We start from the raw sequence: 24541 nt of genomic DNA on the forward strand, positions 1-24541 counted from the left end.
CTGGGGGCCACACCTCTACTGACTGATGCAACTAAGTGGCAGTTCACAGCAATCGGAGGGCAGGATTACAGTTAGTTCAAAGCAGGTGTGCAGACTGTGCACCACCACTACCCCATCGTCATAGAGACAACTCAAACGATAGGCATGTAAACACCGACTCCTGGCTTTAATCTCTCTGCACCCACACCATATAGAAGTTATATATGCACACTGCTCGCACACACACACACACACACACACACACACACACACACACACACACACACACACACACACACACACACACACACACACACACACACACACACACACACACACACACACACACACACACACACACACACACACACACACACACACACACACACACACAAGCTCACTATGAAATGAAAATGTTTATTCCCACTGATCTCCCTGAGAGTCCTCCCTCTTTGAAGGTTCTAGCTAAACACTGCTGTGAAAACAAACATGTGTGTGACTATGAGACTCGTGTCTCTCCTAACAATGAAAAGCCAATGCCAATAACAGCAGCCCTTCACAGGGTCTGTCCATCCCCACCGCAGCATCCTCTCCCGTCCCTCCACCATGTGTATCCACAGTCCGCTGCTCTAACCTGACCACGGAGGCTGTGGCCCCAGCACCTCCCCTCTGAGATGATTCCTCATGCCGGTGGTACTGGATGGTACTGGATGGTACTGGATGGTAGTGGATGGTACTGGATGGTAGTGGATGGTATTGGATGGTATTGGATGGTACTGGATGGGCCATTTTGTTGTCTGATCATCACCTTCTCTGCAGACCTACGGCATGTAAAACTAATTAGCACCACCACCACCCACCTCCCTCTGCCTGCACCTCCGCTCGGGGAGGGAGAGATGTGGGTGTGAAGAGCAGCGTGACGAGATGGATCCAATCTATTCCACTCTGCTTGTCAAAATCCCTGAGAGCAAGCATCAACCATCAACCATCAACCATCAACCGTCAGCAGTCAGCTGTCAGCCGTCAACCATCAGCCATCAACCATCAGCCATCAACCATCAACCACCAGCCATCAACCATCAACCACCAGCCGTCAACCATCAGCCATCAACCATCAACCATCAGCCATCAACCATCAACCACCAGCCATCAACAATCAGCCATCAACCACCAGCCATCAACCACCAGCCATCAACCATCAGCCATCAACCATCAACCATCAACCACCAGCAATCAACCATCAGCCCTCAACCATCAACCACCAGCCATCAATGTCGCTTTGTGCATGGGGGTATTGTTATGTTTAAATAGGAACAGGGCCTTCCCCAAACTGTGTCCACAAATTTGGAAGCACAGAATCGTCTAGAATGTCATTGTATGCTGTAGCGTTAAGATTTCCCTTTACTGGAACTAAGGGGCCTAGCCCGAATCATGAAAAACAGGCCCAAACCATTATTCCTCCTCCCCCAAACTTTACGGTAGGCACTATGCATTGAGGCAGGTAGCATTCTCCTGGCATCCGCCAAACCTAGATTAGTCCATCTGACTGCCAGATGGTGAAGCGTGATTCATCACTCCAGAGAACGTGTTACCAGTCCAATGGCAACGAGCTCCAGCCGACGCTTGGCATTGCGCATAGTGACCTTAGGCTTGGGTTTGGCTGCTCGGCCATGGAAACCCATTTCATGAAGTTCGTGACGAATGGTTCTTGTGCTGACGTTGCTTCCAGAGATAGTTTGGACCTCGGTAGTGAGTGTTGCACCTGAGTACAGATTATTTTTTAAGCGCTACGTGCTTCAGCACTCGGCGGTCCCGTTCTGTGAACTTGTGTGGCCTACCACTTCACAGCTGAGCCATTGTTGCTCTTAGACGTTTTCATTTCACAATAACAGCACTTACAGTTGACCCGGGACAGATCTAGAGGGCAGAAAGTTGACGATCTGACTTGTTGGAAAAGTGTCATTCTATGACGGTGCCACGTTGAAAGTCACTGAGCTCTTCAGTAAGGCCATTCTACTGCCAATGTTTGTCTATGGAGATTGCATGGCTGTGTGCTCGATTTATACATCTGTCAGCAACGGGTGTGACTGAAATTGCCGAATCCATTCATTTGAAAGGGTGTCCACAAACTTTTGTATATACAGTTGAAGTCGGAGGTTTACATACACCTTAGCCAAATACATTCACAATTCCTGACATTTAATCCTAGTAAAAATTCCCTGTCTTAGGTCAGTTAGGATCACCACTTTATTTTAAGAATGTGAAATGTCAGAACAATAGAAGAGAGAATTATTTCTTTCAGCTTTTATTTCTTTCATCACATTCCCAGTGGGCCAGAAGTTTACATACACTCAATTCGTATTTGGTAGCATTGCCTTTAAATTGTTGAACTTGGGTCAAACAATTCAGGTAGCCTTCCACAAGCTTCCCACAATAAGTTGGGTGAATTTTGGCCCATTCCTCCTGACCGAGGTGGTGTAACTAAGTCAGGCATGTAGGCCTCCTTGCTCGCACACGCTTTTTCAGTTCTGCCTACAAGTTTTCTATAGAATTGAGGTCAGGGCTTTGTGATGGCCACTCCAATACTTTGACTTTGTTGTCCTTAAGCCATTTTGCCACAACTTTGGAAGTATGCTTGGGGTCATTGTCCATTTGGAAGACCCATTTGCGACCAAGCTTTAACTTCCTGACTGATGTCTTCAGATGTTGCTTCAATATATCCACATCATTTTCCTGCCTCATGATGCCATCTATTTTGTGAAGTGCACCAGTCCCTCCTGCAGGAAAGCATCCCCACAACATGATGCTGCCACCCCCGTGCTTCACGGTTGGGATGGTGTTCTTCGGCTTGCAACACTCCCCCGTTTTCCTCCAAACATAACGATGGTCATTATGGCCAAACAGTTCTATTTTTGTTTCATCCGACCAGAGGACATTTCTCCAAAAAGTCCGAACTTTGTCCCCATGTGCAGTTGCAAACTGTAGTCTGGCTTTTTTATGGCGGTTTTGGAGCAGTGGCTTCTTCCTTGCTCAGCGGCATTTGTTTTACTGTGGATATAGATACTTTTGTACCTGTTTCCTCCAGCATCTTCACAAGGTCCTTTGCTGTTGTTCTGGGATTGATTTGCACTTTTTGCACCAAAGTACAATCTCTAGGAGACAGAACGCGTCTCCTTCCTGAGCTGTATGATGGTTGCGTGGTCCCATGGTGTTAATACTTGCTTACTATTGTTTGTACAGATGAATGTGGTACCTTCAGGCGTTTGTAAATTGCTCCCAAGGATGAACCAGACTTCTGGAGGTCTACAATTGTTTTGCTGAGGTCTTGGCTGATTTCTGTTGATTTTCCCATGATGTCAAGCAAAGAGGAACTGAGTTTGAAGGTAGGCCTTGAAATACATCCACAGGTACACCTCCAATTGACTCAAATGATGTCAATTAGCCTATCAGAAGCTTCAAACGCCATGACATAATTTTCTGGAATTTTCCAAGCTGTTTAAAGGCACAGTCAACTAAGTGCATGTAAACTTCTGACCCACTGGAATTGTGATACAGTGAATTATAAGTGAAATAATCTGTCTGTAAACAATTGTTGGAAAAATTAGTAGATGTCCTAACCGACTTGCCAAAACTATAGTTTGTTAACAATACATTTGTGGAGTGGTTGAAAAACGAGTTCTAATGACTCCAACCTAAGTGTATGTAAACTTCCGACTTCAACTGTATAGTGTAACTAGAATCAGGCCACATACTACGCCTCCCTTCATACTCCCCACAGCTGCTGCTCTGTTCAGCTCATACTGTATGGGTCTAACCGGCCAAGTTTACCAATAGTGGCTGGCCATTCCAGCAACATTGCCAGCACTCTCTGCTCTGAAACAGAAATAGACCTGAATGTACTATTACTATGCAGGCTGGCATTTGTTTATAGTGAGAGGAATGAAGTGGAATGGAACTAAATTTTGTCATTTCTATATGCCAGAGGCAGAATTTCGAGTGTCAGCTTGAGTTACTGGGAAGAGGCTAGTAGTCAGGATTGTAGATTGTTTTGCTCTTGTTTAAAGTGTGTACGTTGTATAGAATCTCTAACACATCTATGGCAGGCTGCATCAGGAAGATTTTCATTCCAAGCTTCGTCTCTGAAGCAGGAAAGGGAAGGAATTTCAGGTTGGGCTCTCTCCGGTGTACACCGGATTCATTCCGGACATGACTCTAAAAGTTTTGTAGGCATGAAGGTCAGAGTCTCCGAAGGCTCGGGGGGACATGCGGAGGTAAAAATAAACACAGTGACAGAGTGGGCGTGTCGATGGAGCGCTAGCAGCACCCCGAGAGGACAGCCACGCAGGGCAGAGGACATCTATCACCAGTCTCACATGTTTTATCACATGGCCCGTCATTAACGACGACGACTGACAGCATTCAGAACACACACATAAAGGTGACCCCTGCCAACCCAGCTCCATCACTGATACACAGAGAGAGGGGGTGAAGAATGTGTGTGTGTGTGTGTGTGTGTACTTGTCAGTTGGTTAAACTCTAAACATACTAAACATACTCTAAATATACTCAGTAGAATCCTGTTGTATCAGTCATTTGGCTGATTTCAGTGTATCAGTCATTGGGTTGATTTCAGTGTATCAGTCATTTGGCTGATTTCAGTGTATCAGTCATTAGGTTGATTTCAGTGTATCAGTCATTAGGTTGATTTCAGTGTATCAGTCATTAGGTTGATTTCAGTGTATCAGTCATTAGGTTGATTTCAGTGTATCAGTCATTGGGCTGATTTCAGTGTATCAGTCATTTGGCTGATTTCAGTGTATCAGTCATTAGGTTGATTTCAGTGTATCAGTCATTAGGTTGATTTCAGTGTATCAGTCATTAGGCTGATTTCAGTGTATCAGTCATTGGGCTGATTTCAGTGTCAATCACCATCTCTCTTGGTTTCATGTCATGCCTAATGAAAGCCCCTGTAGTGGCAGCTTCAGGTCCAGTCCAGCTAATCTAACTAGGAGAGCAGAACCAATCAAAAGGCTGTGTACTCATCATTTATCTCTCTCCTTTCATCCTCTTTCACCAATTAGTGTAAATTAGGCCCGCTGTCCTTTAAGGAGAGCGAGAGAGTGAGAGAGCAAGAGAGAGAGAGAGCGAGAGAGAGAGAGAGCGAGAGAGAGAGAGCGAGAGAGGCAGTAGCATGGCTTCCCATCCCAAACCACACCTAGCACGATGATGCCAAATCTGCTCGGCTTGCATCAGGCCTGCTCACCTCATCTGTGTCCTAGCAACTGTAAACCTCTCAGCCCCTTGGATACGGTAGGTCTGTGAACGAGTGTGTTTCCAAACAAAACACAAGGAATATAAAGTGTGTCCTTAGAGGAATGGACGTGCGGAGAGATACGAGAACAACTGGTGGGTGTCAGTCCTTCATGATGTAACAATGGCCATGTGATTGGCTCATTAAGAGGCATGCCATGCATATTCAAAAGGAGACTGCCATGGAACTCTTTCAGGGCATATTCTTTGTCTTGAGTCTCTGAAGGAAGCTCTCTTCAGATACCGATTCTGGATACTAAAATGAACACACAACATAATTTTTTGAAAGAGGGGAACAGAAATACTCTATATTTGCCTGGCTGCTGTGTTTCCAAATGCATTAATGCCGATTTCCCAGGGACAGTCTGGGCCTCCCTCTCTCAGCGGAGTCTATGGCTGTGTCTGTGTCTTTGTCTGTGGCTGTGGCTGTGGCTGTGGCAGTGGCTGTGTATGTGTCTGTGGCTGCAGTGGAGAGCTCAGTGGCTGCGTCTGTGTCTGTGTCAGTGGCTGTGGCAGTGGCTGTGTATGTGTCTGTGGCAGTGACTGTGTATGTGTCTGTGTCTGTGCCCGTGTCTGTGGCTGCAGTGGAGAGCTCAGTGGCGGTGTCTGTGGCAGTGTCTGTGACTGTGTCTGTGGCAGTGGCGGTGTCTGTGTACGTGTCTGTGTCTGTGTCTGTGGCTGTGGCGGTGTCTGTGTTTGTGGCTGCAGCGGAGAGCTCAGAGGATACGGAGTGCTCTGTCTGCTGAGCGGTGGCCAGTGCCTCCCTCTGTGTGCCTGCGTGCCACACCATGCAAACATAATCCCACAGGTAATGGGGGAGTTTCACCTCTGCACACACACAGCCAGCCTCTACCCACGGCTGCGCAAAGTCAATGAGCCATCTCTCTCTCTCTCTCTCTCTCTCTCTCTCTCTCTCTCTCTCTCTCTCTCTCTCTCTCTCTCTCTCTCTCTCTCTCCCTCCCTCCCTCCTGTGAGTGTGTCTTCAGCTTTGAAAAGGACAAGCGTGTCAACGGAATATCACAGTGAATAAATATCTCCACAAACATTGCAATTCCAAACAGTGAAGCCCTGTAATAAGGGTGAGGTCTAAATAAAACCACACTACCGCATTGCCTTGGCCACACAACTCTCTATTCCTGCCACACAGAGCCCTTAATACAGCACATTCAGCCAGCTCTCAATACCACTACAGTCCCCCGTAGAGAAACTGGCACACGGTACATAGTATCTGTGTGTAGATATTCCTACATCATTCCTCCACACAGAGATTGGCCTTAGCTGTTATTATGTGACCACAGTAAGGCTCTTGATCGGCTCATCAAAGCCCCTTTGAGGTTTTCGCTCTCATTTCCCAGCCTGTGCCACTCCTGCAGTGGGCTCTGCTCCCTCTCTCTCTCTCTCTCTCTCTCTTCCTCTCTACGACTAACGCTATACGCCTCGGTATCGACCATGCCCACAGTCCTCAAAAGAGCATGGCTTGGGGAGCGGTCGTCTCTCTCTCTCTCAGCCTGGTGTGTGGAGCTAACAGCACAGCTCACTGCACCCCGCCATGCTGCGATGACTCACAATCACCATGTCAGACCTGAACACTGCCTGAGACACCTCATTCTAGACTATACATAATTTCCTCACAAAACAAAATGCAAATAGTAAATATTATGTGATGAAATCGATCATGGAGTACGGCTAGAGTAGGTTGAGTCTTCATATTCTTTCCAAGTACTTCATCTGGGTCATACATGAATAAATTTGACATAATATAATAGCCAACATAATATGCACTCAGGCCCGTATTGATCCATTGTATGTCAAATGCCAAGCTAATTATGATATATGTGCATGCTTTTAACAATTTGCTTTGCCCTGTCAAGTATTTATGAATTTGAATGTCATTAGAGAGATAGGCTTAAAGGTATGCCAGTCAACCATACCATTGACAATAATATTATCAGGTTTGAATATTTTCTAGTTCATTCCCAAACAGGTTAAATGTGCCAAGCCAATCTGATAACAGATCAGTGGTATAATGTACTTAAGTAAAAATACTTTAAAGTACTTAAGTAAAAATAGTTGAAAGTATTAGCTCAGTTGGTAGAGCATAGTGCTTGCAATGCCATAGTTGTGGGTTTGATTCCCACGTGAGACCAGTATGAAGATGTATGCACTCCTTACTGAAAGTTGCTCTGTATGAAATCATCTGCTTAATGACTCAAAATTTAAATGTTTTTTTTCGTGGGTATCTATATTCTAGACAACTTTTACAAATTCCTAAAGAAAATACGTACTTTTTACTCCTATACATTTTCCCTGACACCAAAAAGTACTCAGTACATTTTGAATGCTCAGGCATGACAGAATTATGGTCCAATTCAAGCGCCTATCAATAATAACACATTGCCATCCCAGAATAGATGGATGCAGTTCAATACATGATGAATGTAATTCACCAATTCATTTCTTGGTAGTCCCAAACATATTGCTACCAGGTTGTAAATCCCAGCTGGCCTGGTATGTTGTTTGCTGCCTCCATTCAGGATGCACTGTTTCAGCTTCAATATTTTGGACAAAAACGGACGAATATAACTAAGGCTGGGAATGTCAATGCAATCAAACTAGTAAGGGCAACGATCACAAGTCAGTCACGGCTAATAGGCTAGCGTATCTATTTATTTAGCTATTTATTTATCAAGCTAAAAACACGGTGCCTAACATTAGCTAGTTACCTGCTGGGAGGATGTCATGTCATTGGATGGGTCCGACTTTCGTTTTTTTGGTGGCTACAGCTAGAGATGCAGGTGTCATTTGGTTAGCTAGCAAGAAATGTGAATCGCTTTGCTAGTTAGCTAACGTTAGCTAGCTATGCTGAACTTGAACAACTGTTATCCAGTCAGCATATCCCTTCCGTTCGTAAATTCACTCGAGCTAAGACCTCCTCCATTCCTGCCATTATTGAAAGAGATCGTGATACCTCACATCTCAAAATAGGGTTACTTAATGTTAGATCCCTCACTTCAAAGGCAGTTATAGTCAATGAACTAATCACTGATCATAATCTTGATGTGATTGGCCTGACTGAAACATGGCTTAAGCCTGATGAATTTACTGTGTTAAATGAGGCCTCACCTCCTGGTTACACTAGTGACCATATCCCCCGTGCATCCCGCAAAGGCGGAGGTGTTGCTAACATTTACGATAGCAAATTTCAATTTACAAAAAAAAAAATGACGTTTTCGTCTTTTGAGCTTCTAGTCATGAAATCTATGCAGCCTACTCAATCACTTTTTATAGCTACTGTTTATAGGCCTCCTGGGCTATATACAGCGTTCCTCTCTGAGTTCCCTGAATTCCTATCAGACCTTGTAGTCATAGCAGATCATATTTTAATTTTTGGTGATTTTAATATTCATATGGAGAAGTCCACAGACCCACTCCAAAAGTATTTCGGAGCCATCATCGACTCAGTGGGTTTTGTCCAACATGTCTCTGGACCTACTCACTGCCACAGTCATACTCTGGACCTAGTTTTGTCCCATGGAATAAATGTTGTAGATAATGTTAATGTTTTTCCTCATAATCCTGGACTGTCGGACCACCATTTTATTACGTTTGCAATCGCAACAAATAATCTGCTCAGACCCCAACCAAGGAGCATCAAAAGTCGTGCTATAAATTCTCAGACAACACAAAAATTCCTTGACGCCCTTCCAGACTCCTTCTGCCTACCCAAGGACGTCAGAGGACAAAAATCAGTTAACCACCTAACTGAGGAACTCAATTTAACCTTGCGCAATACCCTAGATGCAGTTGCACCCCTAAAAACGAAAAACATTTGTCATAAGAAACTAGCTCCCTGGTATACAGAAAATACCCGAGCTTTGAAGCAAGCTTCCAGAAAATTGGAACGGAAATGGCGCCACACCAAACTGGAAGTCTTCCGACTAGCTTGGAAAGACAGTACCGTGCAGTACCGAAGAGCCCTCACTGCTGCTCGATCATCCTACTTTTCCAACTTAATTGAGGAAAATAAGAACAATCCAAAATTTCTTTTTGATACTGTTGCAAAGCTAACTAAAAAGCAGCATTCCCCAAGAGAGGATGGCTTTCACTTCAGCAGTAATAAATTCATGAACTTCTTTGAGGAAAAAATCATGATCATTAGAAAGCAAATTACGGACTCCTCTTTAAATCTGCATATTCCTCCAGGGCTTAGCTGTCCTGGATCTGCACAGCTCTGCCAGGGCCTGGGATCGGGAGAGACACTTAAGTGTTTTAGTACTATATCTCTTGACACAATGATGAAAATAATCATGGCCTCTAAACCTTCAAGCTGCATACTGGATCCTATTCCTACTAAACTACTGAAAGAGCTGCTTCCTGTGCTTGGCCCTCCTATGTTGAACATAATAAACGGCTCTCTATCCACCGGATGTGTACCAAACTCACTAAAAGTGGCAGTAATAAAGCCTCTCTTGAAAAAGCCAAACCTTGACCTGGAAAATATAAAAAACTATCGGCCTATATCGAATCTTCCATTCCTCTCAAATTTTTTAGGAAAAGCTGTTGCACAGCAACTCACTGCCTTCCTGAAGACAAACAATGTATACGAAATGCTTCAGTCTGGTTTTAGACCCCATCATAGCACTGAGACTGCACTTGTGAAGGTGGTAAATGACATTTTAATGGCGTCAGACCGAGGCTCTGCATCTGTCCTCGTGCTACTAGACCTTAGTGCTGCCTTTGACACCATCGATCACCACATTCTTTTGGAGAGACTGGAAACCCAAATTGGTCTACACGGACAAGTTCTGGCCTGGTTTAGATCTTACCTGTCGGAAAGATATCAGTTTGTCTCTGTGAATGGTTTGTCCTCTGACAAATCAACTGTACATTTCGGTGTTCCACAAGGTTTTGTTTTAGGACCACTATTGTTTTCACTATATTTTTTACCTCTTGGGGATGTTATTCGAAAACATAATGTTAACTTTCACTGCTATGCGGATGACACACAGCTGTACATTTCAATGAAACATGGTGAAGCCCCAAAATTGCCCTCGCTAGAAGCCTGTGTTTCAGACATAAGGAAGTGGATGGCTGCAAACTTTCTACTTTTAAACTCGGACAAAACAGAGATGCTTGTTCTAGGTCCCAAGAAACAAAGAGATCTTCTGTTAAATCTGACAATTAATCTTGATGGTTGTAAAGTCGTCTCAAATAAAATTGTGAAGGACCTCGGCGTTACTCTTGACCCTGATCTCTCTTTTGACGAACATATCAAGACTGTTTCAAGGACAGCTTTTTTCCATCTACGTAACATTGCAAAAATCAGAAATTTTCTGTCCAAAAATTATGCAGAAAAATTTAGCCATGCATTTGTTACTTCTAGGTTAGACTACTGCAATGCTCTGCTTTCCGGCTACCCGGATAAAGCACTAAATAAACTTCAGTTAGTGCTAAATACGGCTGCTAGAATCCTGACTAGAACCAAGAAATTTGATCATATTACTCCAGTGCTAGCTTCCCTACACTGGCTTCCTGTTAAGGCAAGGGCTGATTTCAAGGTTTTACTGTTAACCTATAAAGCGTTACATGGGCTTGCTCCTACCTATCTTTCCGAGTTGGTCCTGCCGTACATACCTATACGTACGCTACGGTCACAAGACGCAGGCCTCCTAATTGTCCCTAGAATTTCTAAGCAAACAGCGGGAGGCAGGGCTTTCTCCTATAGATCTCCATTTTTATGGAACGGTCTGCCTACCCATGTGAGAGACGCAGACTCGGTCTCAACCTTTAAGTCTTTACTGAAGACTTATCTCTTCAGTAGGTCATATGATTGAGTGTAGTCTGGCCCAGGAGTGTGAAGGTGAACGGAAAGGCTCTGGAGCAACGAACCGCCCTTGCTGTCTCTGCCTGGCCGGTTCCCCTCTCTCCACTGGGATTTCTCTGCCTCTAACCCTATTACAGGGGCTGAGTCACTGGCTTACTGGTGCTCTTTCATGCCGTCCCTGGGAGGGGTGCGTCACTTGAGTGGGTTGAGTTACTGACGTGATCTTCCTGTCTGGGTTGGCGCCCCCCCTTGGTTTGTGCTGTGGTGGAGATCTTTGTGGGCTATACTCGGCCTTGTCTCAGGATTGTAAGTTGGTGGTTGAAGATATCCCTCTAGTGGTGTGGGGGCTGTGCTTTGGCAAAGTGGGTGGGGTTATATCCTTCCTGTTTGGCCCTGTCCGGGGGTTTCTTCTGATGGGGCCACAGTGTCTCCTGACCCCTCCTGTCTCAGCCTCCAGTATTTATGCTGCAGTAGTTTATGTGTCGGGGGGCTTATACCTGGAGTACTTCTCCTATCTTATCCAGTGTCCTGTGTGAATTTAAGTATGCTCTCTCTAATTCTCTCGTTCTCTCTTTCTTTCTCTCTCTCGGAGAACCTGAGCCCTAGGACCATACGTCACGGCAAACCGGGCATGATGACTCCTTGCTGTCCCCAGTCCGCCTGGCCTTGCTGCTATTCCAGTTTCAGCTGTTCTGCCTGCGGTTATGGAACCCCTACCTGTCCCAGACCTGCTGTTTTCAACTCTTAATGATCGGCTATGAAAAGCCAACTGATATTTATTCCTGATGATTATTTGACCATGCTTGTCATTTATGAACATTTTGAAAATCTTGGCTCTCTCTAATTCTCTCCTTCTCTCTTTCTTTCTCTCTCTCGGAGGACCTGAGCCCTAGGACCATACGTCACGGCAAACCGGGCATGATGACTCCTTGCTGTCCCCAGTCCGCCTGGCCTTGCTGCTATTCCAGTTTCAGCTGTTCTGCCTGCGGTTATGGAACCCCTACCTGTCCCAGACCTGCTGTTTTCAACTCTTAATGATCGGCTATGAAAAGCCAACTGATATTTATTCCTGATTATTATTTGACCATGCTTGTCATTTATGAACATTTTGAAAATCTTGGCTCTCTCTAATTCTCTCTTTCTTTCTCTCTCTCGGAGGACCTGAGCCCTAGGACCATACGTCAGGACTACCGGGCATGATGACTCCTTGCTGTCCCCAGTCCACCTGGCCTTGCTGCTATTCCAGTTTCAACTGTTCTGCCTGCGGTTATGGAACCGCCACCTGTCCCAGACCTGCTATTTTCAACTCTTAATGATCGGCTATGAAAAGCCAACTGAAAATTATTCATGATTATTATTTGACCATGCTTGTCACTTATGAATATTTTGAACATCTTGGCATAGTTCTGTTATAATCTCCACCCGGCACAGCCAGAAGAGGACTGGCCACCCCTCATAGCCTGGTTCCTCTCTAGGTTTCTTCCTAGGTTTTGACCTTTCTAGGGAGTTTTTCCTAGCCACCGTGCTTCTACACCTGCATTGCTTGCTGTTTGGGGTTTTAGGCTGGGTTTCTGTACAGCACTTCGAGATATTAGCTGATGTACGAAGGGCTATATAAAATAAACTTGATTTGATTTGATGCTATCTACACCGATTTCAGAGCACTCTCATCTGTGTGCCAGAGCGCAGAATAACTGCTGAATTTACGAACATGCAACACCTGTTGAATATGACCGATGTCAGTAAACATCTGCAAAAAAAGTTATTAAATTGTTGCCAGCAGCACAGTTAGTCACTAACGATTTTGATAACATGTAAACAGTCTAACCAGCTCTGCTAGGGCGATTAAAATGGTCAGAGTGAGGTGTTCTCTCATTTGTGTCTGGAAGTCTAGAAAGCTAGCCAACTTTAGCAAGTTAGCTTGGGTGCTTGACTGCCGTTGTGAATAACGCCCAGATCAACCCTACTTCTTGGCCAGAGCGTCCAGTGTCAATACTGCAGTGGGCACTCAGACAATCTGAAAACGCTCTGAATTTACAAACGACCCAGAGCGCACGCAGACACACTGGAGGCAATTTACGAACGCACCTTAAGTTGTCAATCAAATGTATTTGGCATCGATCAAATGGGCGGGCAGGCAAGTTCCCATTCAGTTGTCAACATGTGGGTTGGGACAAGCATGTATTGACAAACTGCAGAAGGACAAGCAGGCTACTATTCCCCATCGTTTATCAGTGCAATTTTGGCGTCCAACTAACTTAGATGAAAACGTTTGAGAGGGTTTATCTAATGTTCTCTCGTTAGATTTGAGCTCATCTCGCTTTGGCTACCATTAGTTGTTGATCTTATTTTTGTTGATGTGCATAACTGAGGGAGAGATGGCCTACCTGTACATGGTTGTTTGATCAATTGGACTGTAAAGTTCCCAAATGTAAGATCTCTCCCGCGGTATTTACATATTTGCAAAGATCCATTCAGGTGTATTTTGTGGCTTTTGGCGAATGTGTTCGTTCTAATGATGCTAGTCATGCTGTTGCTACTGCCTGTAAACACACAGTCCAGTTCAAAGTGAATGATGGCAGACCCGTGTGGCAAATGGCGTATTTGCATAAAGGCCTACTGTAGCTCTGATTGGCTATGGCGCACCGGTCTATAGACTCCATGGTCCTGGACGAGACAGATGTTTTTATTAGGTTTTATTTGCTGCAGTGTCTATTAATTGTCCAAAACCACAGCTGCTTTCCCACTCTATATTGCTATAGAATTTTCACAAATGCTTTACTCTACGTCGTTCCCAAACATTCTATGGATTTCTGAAAATGTGAAAATGTCCATATCTACTATATGTGCATGCTTGTCAGAAAATGTACAAAAATGTACAAAAAAATTGATATTATTCCTAGGGGTGTATATGAACAGATTTGAATAAGATTTCATATTGCTAAAATGCTGTCAGTTCCACTTTTTATTTAACATGTATTTAACCAGGCAAGTCAGTTAAGAACAAATTATTATTTACAATGACGGCCTACACCAGATGATGCTGGGCCTATTGTGCGCTGCCCTATGGGATTCCCAATCACGGCCGGTTGTGATACAATCTGGATTCAAACCAGGGTGTCTGTAGTGATGCCTCTAGCACTGAGATGCAGTGCCTTAGACCGCTGTGCCACTCGGGATGAGTATGAGAATTTAGTACTTTTTCCACCACTGTACTTAAGTACATTTGAAACCAGCTACTTTTAGACTTTTACTCAAAAAGCATTTTACTTGGTGACTTTTACCAGAGTCATTTTCTATGAATGTATCTTTACCTTCACTCAAGTATGACTTTTCCACCACTGCAGAAGATAGCGTATCACAATAACAAGGGGGCCTGCTGTACTGTATTGTACTGTACTGTACTGTATTGTACTGTACTGTACTGTATTGTACCCAATTGTATTGCACTGTACTGTACTGTACTGTATTGTATTGTACTGTATTGTATTGAATTGTACTGTATTGAATTGTACTGTATTGTACTGTACTGTACTGTATTGTACTTGTATTGTATTGTATTGTACTGTATTGAATTGTACTGTTCTGTATTGTACTGTACTGTACTGTATTGTACTGTATTGTATTGTACTGTATTGAATTGTACTGTTCTGTATTGTACTGTATTGTACTGTATTGTATTGTACTGTACTGTTCTGTATTGTACTGTATTGTATTGTATTGTACTGTATTGAATTGTACTGTTCTGTATTGTACTGTACTGTTCTGTATTGTACTGTATTGTATTGTATTGTACTGTATTGTATTGTATTGTACTGTATTGAATTGTACTGTTCTGTATTGTACTGTATTGTACTGTATTGTACTGTACTGTTCTGTATTGTACTGTATTGTACTGTATTGAATTGTACTGTTCTGTATTGTACTGTATTGTAGCCTACCTATGAAGTAGGAGAGCAGCACGACCAGCAGGACGGCAGCAGCGATGGCCGACACGGCAGCACATTTCCAGCTGCAGTACTTGGAGGGTTTCTTCAGCTTGAAGGAGCTCCTAGAGAAGGTGTTTCTGGGTAGCAGCCGCGGCGGGGGGGAGTAGACGGTCCCAGATGTCAGCGGGTACCCTGGAGACGAGCTGCTGAACAGGGGAGTGGTCCCGGACGGTGTTTTAAACAGGAAATGCCTACAGCGATGGAGAGAAAGAGAGAGAAAGAGAGGACACAGAGAGTTAGAATCAGCTGCTACATGGTCTCTATTACCAATAGAATGTGTAAATTGCGTTGGAGTGAACAGTCGCTTTCTGAATATAATGAGACATCTGGAGCAATGAAGTGCTCCTCTATATTCCAGCAGCAATTATTCACCGGTCATTTACATGCATTGATTTTCTTATTCTTAAAACTTATTCACACTTCAAATTGGTCTAGAGACACCGAATTATACAGCTAAAAGCATACAGAATATAAAGATTGTTTCATATCTCCTTCCAGACGCCTACCCAGCATTTGATGATGGTCATTATCGTCGTTAGTGCTTAGAGAGAATAAGAATGAACTGCTTCTTCGTTGTCATCAGTCTCATTTCTACCTAAAACAACGTACTGCAAATATACCAATATAAAAGCTTAGTAAATACTGTAGTTAAGTCAGTCTGTTTTAACAGTATCTCTCCCCCAGCACCTCATTGCCCTCTTTACAGTCAGAGAGCCAGTCTGACTCTGTGGGCCGTGTCCGGTGCCCGGCTTGGCTATGGGCAGACCACAGTGCCAAGCCAGTGCCCTGCGCCAGGTGGGCGGCGGGCCAGGGGAGGTCCACGAGAAGGCAGATGGGATTGGGATGAAAGTGGAAGACAGTTGACCATGCCGCTTTGATGCCGGTCAGAAGCTCTCACAAGCTGCTTCCCCACACTAAACCCAGAAGCACTCTCCTCTCAGATCTCCTTCCACATCTCCAGGCCGGATGGGGAAGGAAGCCCAAAACGACCCCCCCCCCCCCCATCTCTCTCTCACCTCCAACAACTGAGGGAAGCTATAACTCTCTTACTGATCTCTCCCTTTCCACTTCAACAGCCCCTCCCCCCACATCACATCAAATCACCACACACCCCAAACTCCATCTTCCTCCTTCTACTCTGTAATAGTGACTCGGTACCGCTACTCCCTGTACGTAGCCTCGTTATTGTTATTTTATTGTGTTACTTTTTTTGTTTTGTTTATTTAGTAAATATTTTCTTAACTCTATTTTCTTAAACTGCATTGTTAGTTAAGGGCTTGTAAGTAAGCATTTCACTGTAAGGTCTACTACACCTGTTGTATTCGGCGCATGTGACAAATAAAATTTGATTTGATTTATTCACTTCCACACAAAAAGATGACAGTTTCTTCTCCTCTCCTCAGTTTGAGAAGCAGTGACTAGATCAACGGTGGATATCTACCAATTAAAGAGTCTCTTCTCCTGAGGTAAGGTCTTCATGGGGTCTGATCAATCCTAGCAGGAGTACACTGACAGTAACGCTAACAGGCTCTCCACAGCTCGTCTCTCAACCAACCACCAACTACTTGAGAACGCCAAGGATGGGAAAGGTCTGGGAAAAACTAGTACAAAATAAGGAGGAAATATGTAAAAGATGTTTGTTAAATTGACTATGAGTTGTAAAGGAAAAGAGCGCTCCTTTGAAGTAGGTGTCAAGCCTCACTCAATTCTTAATTCACCGGTTTGGTTCAAATGACAGCGTCAGCTCAGAAATAATTTAATGGGGTGAGAAAGGAATAGAATGACATAGATATGAGTGAGAGAAAAAGTGAGGCTGTGTGAGGGGGAAAAAAATGGTTAGTTGCAAAAACAAAGTGTAGGAGGCGTGTGTACATCTCATAACTCAAGGCCCTACCTCAACGTGTCTCTGTCAGTCTTTACATTTGGGATCAGTTTAACACTGGGCTTTACAGGCAGTCAAGGTCAACTGTGAAACCTGCTCAAGGCAAGAGCCTGTTTTTCATAGCCATGATGATTGTATATCGGCATTCCTCACCTGGAATAGTGCTGATAAAGTGGGCTGACTAGCCTGTCTCCCCCACCAGTCAATATCAAATGATGGCTAGCTGCTGAGATCAACACACACCCCACTAATCCCAAGGTCTCTAAAATGTGACCTAATAATCAACCTTCAATTCACTCTAATAATCTCCCACCTGTGTAAAGTCAAATAAACACCTTGAGTGATGGTTTGTTCTGAACATAATATATTAAATATACTGTGTATATATGTCTTATATTAACAGAGAAACTGCGAGGGGTGATCAAAGGGATTACATCAAAGGATATGTTTGATGTATTTGATGGGTTGATCCCCATTTTTGGCTGTGTTAAATATGAGTTCAGCCTACTACGATGCACACATGCTGACTTTCCAGTTGGCCGTTACTGCCTCAGAGTATCATTGCCCAGGCCTCAGAGTATCATTCTAAAGGGCCTCAGAGTATCATTCTAAAGGGCCTCAGAGTATCATTCTAAAGGGCCTCAGAGTATCATTCTCCAGGCCTCAGAGTATCATTCTAAAGGGCCTCAGAGTATCATTCTAAAGGGCCTCAGAGTATCATTCTAAAGGGCCTCAGAGTATCATTCTCCAGGCCTCAGAGTATCATTGCCCAGGCCTCAGAGTATCATTGCCCAGGCCTCAGAGTATCATTGCCCAGGCCTCAGAGTATCATTGCCCAGGCCTCAGAGTATCATTGCCTATACTCCTAAGTATAAAGGGGATGAAGACAGTGAAAAGCGGTGTCACCGCGGCAACCTGAGAATGTATTACACTGGGAAAGGAGTGACAATGGGACCTCTGACCCGTCTCCCCCAGCAGCCCTCCTAACAGCTGTGTCCGTGCACTAATGAAAACATGGCCGAGGTTAGCATCCTGCCCCTTAGCCTGGCTTGCCCGCCGAAGCTGCCTGATTAATGGCTTGTACCATGGTGACAGGCAGGCAGGCAGGCCGCTTCCCGCGGCCATCACATCACACTGCGTTAGTGGAGAGAATATCATCTCAGCTAGATGCATGTTAATTGCAACATGGCAGGCGGCAGGTAAATTAATCCATAAATCAATCATATTTTATCCACCAGGGAACTAGTTATATAGCCGTTATCAGAGACAGCTTTGCAAAGCAAAACAGAGATAGTATAATGGCTTTGACAAGTACTAAATAGAGTGACGAGAGGAGATGGATGATAAATCACAGTTTATTACGTGTGGGTATTATCATTTGAATCATACAACACAATGTTCTCACAACATACACTAGATCATATTATCTCTCCTGACATGACAAAGAAGGCAGTGTGGGGTCCAAATCTGTCAACAGTGAAATAAACATGCTATTCAGCAGTTATTACAATACCACTTTAGCCCAAGATAACATTCAGTTCACATGCCTCCTCACATTATCTTCAGTTCACATACCTCCTCACATTACCTTCAGTTCACATACCTCCTCACATTACCTTCAGTTCACATACCTCCTCACATTATCTTCAGTTCACATACCTCCTCACATTACCTTCAGTTCACATGCCTCCTCACATTACCTTCAGTTCACATGCATCCTCACATTATCTTCAGTTTACATACCTCCTCACATTATCTTCAGTTCACATGCCTCCTCACATTACCTTCAGTTCACATACCTCCTCACATTATCTTCAGTTCACATGCTGTCACGTTCCTGACCTATTTCTGTTAGTTTGTTGTATGTGTTAGTTGGTCAGGACGTGAGTTTGGGTGGGCATTCTATGTTGTCTGTTTCTATGTTGGTTTAAGGGTTGCCTGGTATGGCTCTCAATTAGAGGCAGGTGTTTGGCGTTCCTCTAATTGAGAGTCATATTTAGGTAGGTTGTTTCACAGTGTTCGTTGTGGGTGGTTGTCTCCTGTGTCTGTATGTATGTTAGCACCCAGCCCCAGCCCAAGCCTTGTTGTGAACATATATTTTTCTCTTGTTGGATTTTCCAGAGGTTCTCTGGTTTTGTTCTTTTGTATTTTGGATTAGTCTTTTAGGTTTGTTTTTTCCCTTGCTGTTTTTACCACTTTGTGGATTTTCTTTGTATTTTGGAAGTTATCTATTTTTTTTATTAAACCACCATCTCTAGTACTGCTGTGTCTGCCTCATCTTCTGGGTTCTGCCGATTTAGTGACTGTTTCTCGCACCGGGTCCTGACAGAAGTGGTAAAAACAGCAAGGGAAAAAACAAACCTAAAAGACTAATCCAAAATACAAAAGAACAAAACCAGAGAACCTCTGGAAAATCCAACAAGAGAAAAATATATGTTCACAACAAGGCTTGGGCTGGGGCTGGGTGCTAACATACATACAGACACAGGAGACAACCACCCACAACGAACACTGTGAAACAACCTACCTAAATATGACTCTCAATTAGAGGAACGCCAAACACCTGCCTCTAATTGAGAGCCATACCAGGCAACCCTTAAACCAACATAGAAACAGACAACATAGAATGCCCACCCAAACTCACGTCCTGACCAACTAACACATACAACAAACTAACAGAAATAGGTCAGGAACGTGACACATGCCTCCTCACATTACCTTCAGTTCACATACCTCCTCACATTATCTTCAGTTCACATGCCTCCTCACATTACCTTCAGTTCACATACCTGTTCACATTATCTTCAGTTCACATGCCTCCTCACATTATCTTCAGTTCACATGCCTCCTCACATTATCTTCAGTTCACATACCTCCTCACATTACCTTCAGTTCACATGCCTCCTCACATTACATTCAGTTCACATGCCTCCTCACATTACCTTCAGTTCACATACCTCCTCACATTACCTTCAGTTCACATGCCTCCTCACATTACCTTCAGTTCACATGCCTCCTCACATTACCTTCAGTTCACATGCCTCCTCACATTATCTTCAGTTCACATACCTCCTCACATTACCTTCAGTTCACATACCTCCTCACATTACCTTCAGTTCACATACATCCTCACATTATCTTCAGTTTACATTCCTCCTCACATTACCTTCAGTTCACATACCTCCTCACATTATCTTCAGTTCACATGCCTCCTCACATTACATTCAGTTCACATGCCTCCTCACATTATCTTCAGTTCACATACCTCCTCACATTATCTTCAGTTCACATACCTCCTCACATTACCTTCAGTTCACATACCTCCTCACATTACCTTCAGTTCACATACCTCCTCACATTACCTTCAGTTCTGAATCATCAATTTCATTGTGACTAAGTACATTATATGAAGGTTATAGCCGACAGTTGACCTGCAGTGAAAATACCAACCAAATGCCTTATAGGACAAAATGAACCCATAATAAAAGGCCTTCAAACGTGAATTGCTTTAGACAACACGCAATATCAAATACCTGCATATTTTAACAGAGGAGAGAGAGCATTAACGCTGCATTAGAATTATGATTCGATTTTTTTCTACGGTGTAGAAAAAGAAACCAATCTCACCTACTAGGTATACGCTATTCCGTTTCAGATGAGACGTTTGGTCTTTTTTGTCTTTTGTATTTACTTTTCTAAATGTTTGTCTATCATCCTTTAAGTAGCACTTACAGTAAAAGTATTTTCTTTCCTTCCTGCTCATGTTTGCAAATTGGTCACAACATGCCACTCACAGAGGAGTTAATACCCACACAGACAGTTAAACAGAACCACTGACGAATACAAACCAAGCCAGAATAAAATAGGAGGGCAGATAGTTTCTCTTTTACATGAAACATTTCTCTCATCCTGGGGGAGGGCGTGAAAAGCCAGAGCAATTAACAAGTAAATGGAGATTTTACAGATAATGAACAGGAATTCAACTGGAGTCAAGCCTTATTAGTATTCTGCCAGACATACCAGGACATCATGGTAAAGCTATCAAGGGCAAGAGACATTTTGCAAAATGTTGTAATGAACCCTGGTTGGTATTCGAGGCACGGAGGGCTGAACTGTTGGATGTTCTAGCTGCCAATCGGTCTCTCTCAATACCAAAACCTCCAGGATGGTATGCAAGCAGGGGCAGATCTGTCTGCAACCCACTCAGCTAGGTGTTAAGACACTGGACCATCCTGACCGCAACGAAGGTGCCAGAGCCAGTCAATCTAAATCGAATAAAATCAACATCAAAAGATTTGAGAGTTCAAAATCAAATCAAATTTGCCACATGCACCGAATACAACCGGTGTAGACTTTACTGTGAAATGCTTACTTACGAGCCCTTTCCCAACAATCTAAGAAAAATGTTTAAAAAAAATTGTAAGACAAAATAACAATAACGAGGCTATATACAGTGGGGAGAACAAGTATTTGATACACTGCCGATTTTGCAGGTTTTCCTACTTACAAAGCATGTAGAGGTCTGTAATATTTATCATAGGTACACTTCAACTGTGAGACACGGAATCTAAAACAAAAATCCAGAAAATCACATTGTATGATTTTTAAGTAATTCATTTGCATTTTATTGCATGACATACAGTGGGGAGAACAAGTATTTGATACACTGACAATTTTGCAGGTTTTCCTACTTACAAAGCATGTAGAGGTCTGTAATTTTTATCATAGGTACACTTCAACTGTGAGAGAAGGAATCTAAAACAAAAATCCAGAAAATCACATTGTATGATTTTTAAGTAATTAATTTGCATTTTATTGCATGACATAAGTATTTGATACATCAGAAAAGCAGAACTGAATATTTGGTACAGAAGCCTTAGTTTGCAATTACAGAGATCATACGTTTCCTGTAGTTCTTGACCAGGTTTGCACACACTGCAGCAGGGATTTTGGCCCACTCCTCCATACAGACCTTCTCCAGATCCTTCAGGTTTCGGGGCTGTCGCTGGGCAATACGGACTTTCAGCTCCCTCCAAAGATTTTCTATTGGGTTCAGGTCTGGAGACTGGCTAGGCCACTCCAGGACCTTGAGATGCTTCTTACGGAGCCACTCCTTAGTTGCCCTGGCTGTGTGTTTCGGGTCGTTGTCATGCTGGAAGACACAGCCACGACCCATCTTCAATGCTCTTACTGAGGGAAGGAGGTTGTTGGTCAAGATCTCGCGATACATGGCCCCATCCATCCTCCCCTCAATACGGTGCAGTCGTCCTGTCCCCTTTGCAGAAAAGCATCCCCAAAGAATGATGTTTCCACCTCCATGCTTCACGGTTGGGATGGTGTTCTTGGGGTTGTACTCATCCTTCTATTCCTCCAAACACGGCGAGTGGAGTTTAGAGCAAAAAGCTCTATTTTTGTCTCATCAGACCACATGACCTTCTCCCATTCCTCCTCTGGATCATCCAGATGGTCATTGGCAAACTTCAGACGGGCCTGGACATGCGCTGGCTTGAGCAGGGGGACCTTGCGTGCGCTGCAGGATTTTAATCCATGACGGCGTAGTGTGTTACTAATGGTTTTCTTTGAGACTGTGGTCCCAGCTCTCTTCAGGTCATTGACCAGGTCCTGCCGTGTAGTTCTGGGCTGATCCCTCACATTCCTCATGATCATTGATGCCCCACGAGGTGAGATCTTGCATGGAGCCCCAGACCGAGGGTGATTGACCGTCATCTTGAACTTCTTCCATTTTCTAATAATTGTGCCAACAGTTGTTGCCTTCTCACCAAGCTGCTTGGCTATTGTCCTGTAGCCCATCCCAGCCTTGTACAGGTCTACAATTTATCCCTGATGTCCTTACACAGCTCTCTGGTCTTGGCCATTGTGGAGAGGTTGGAGTCTGTTTGATTGAGTGTGTGGACAGGTGTCTTTTATACAGGTAACGAGTTCAAACAGGTGCAGTTAATACAGGTAATGAGTGGAGAACAGGAGGGCTTCTTAAAGAAAAACTAACAGGTCTGTGAGAGCCGGAATTCTTACTGGTTGGTAGGTGATCAAATACTTATGTCATGCAATAAAATGCAAATTAATTACTTAAAAATCATACAATGTGATTTTCTGGATTTTTGTTTTAGATTCCGTCTCTCACAGTTGAAGTGTACCTATGATAAAAATGACAGACCTCTACATGCTTTGTAAGTAGGAAAACCTGCAAAATCGGCAGTGTATCAAATACTTGTTCTCCCCACTGTAAGTATTTGATACATCAGAAAAGCAGAACTTAATATTTGGTACAGAAACCTTTGTTTGCAATTACAGAGATCATACGTTTCCTGGAGTTCTTGACCAGGTTTGCACACACTGCAGCAGGGATTTTGTCCCACTCCTCCATACAGACCTTCTCCAGATCCTTCAGGTTTCGGGGCTGTCGCTGGGCAATACGGACTTTCAGCTCCCTCCAAAGATTTTCTATTGGGTTCAGGTCTGGAGACTGGCTAGGCCACTCCAGGACCTTGAGATGCTTCTTACGGAGCCACTCCTTAGTTTCCCTGGCTGTGTGTTTCGGGTCGTTGTCATGCTGGAAGACCCAGCCACGACCCATCTTCAATGCTCTTACTGAGGGAAGGAGGTTGTTGGTCAAGATCTCGCGATACATGGCCCCATCCATCCTCCCTTCAATACGGTGCAGTCGTCCTGTCCCCTTTGCAGAAAAGCATCCCCAAAGAATGATGTTTCCACCTCCACGCTTCACGGTTGGGATGGTGTTCTTGGGGTTGTACTCATCCTTCTTCTTCCTCCAAACACGTCGAGTGGAGTTTAGAGCAAAAAGCTCTATTTTTGTCTCATCAGACCACATGACCTTCTCCCATTCTTCCTCTGGATCATCCAGATGGTCATTGGCAAACTTCAGACGGGCCTGGACATGCCCTGGCTTGAGCAGGGGGACCTTGCGTGCGCTGCAGTATTTTAATCCATGACGGCATAGTGTGTTACTAATGGTTTTCTTTGAGACTGTGGTCCCAGCTCTCTTCAGGTCATTGACCAGGTCCTGCCGTGTAGTTCTGGGCTGATCCCTCACCTTCCTCATGATCATTGATGCCCCACGAGGTGAGATCTTGCATGGAGCCCCAGACCGAGGATGATTGACCGTCATCTTGAACTTCTTTCATTTTCTAATAATTGCGCCAACAGTTGTTGCCTTCTCACCAAGCTGCTTGCCTATTGTCCTGTAGCCCATCCCAGCCTTGTGCAGGTCTACAATTTTATCCCTGATGTCCTTACACAGCTCTCTGGTCTTGGCCATTGTGGAGAGGTTGGAGTCTGTTTGATTGAGTGTGTGGACAGGTGTCTTTTATACAGGTAACGAGTTCAAACAGGTGCAGTTAATACAGGTAATGAGTGGAGAACAGGAGGGCTTCTTAAAGAAAAACTAACAGGTCTGTGAGAGCCGGAATTCTTACTGGTTGGAAGGTGATCAAATACTTATGTCTTGCAATAAAATGCAAATTAATTACTTAAAAATCATACAATGTGATTTTCTGGATTTTTGTTTTAGATTCCGTC

At 43.9% G+C, this 24541-nt stretch overlaps 1 protein-coding gene across 2 annotated transcripts in view; it reads right to left on the reverse strand.

Annotated features, from left to right (window-relative positions):
* The window catches only part of LOC139537861 (teneurin-2-like), a 179534-nt gene that overhangs the window by 109184 nt on the left and 45809 nt on the right, over window positions 1-24541 (reverse strand). For both annotated transcript variants that reach the window (XM_071339712.1, XM_071339713.1), the window contains one exon: window positions 15055-15293. In XM_071339712.1, the coding sequence (XP_071195813.1) occupies window positions 15055-15293 (239 nt within the window). The remainder of the gene's footprint in view (window positions 1-15054; window positions 15294-24541) is intronic.

The sequence above is a fragment of the Salvelinus alpinus genome, chromosome 13 (assembly GCF_045679555.1).
Source record: "Salvelinus alpinus chromosome 13, SLU_Salpinus.1, whole genome shotgun sequence".
Lineage (NCBI taxonomy): Eukaryota > Metazoa > Chordata > Actinopteri > Salmoniformes > Salmonidae > Salvelinus > Salvelinus alpinus.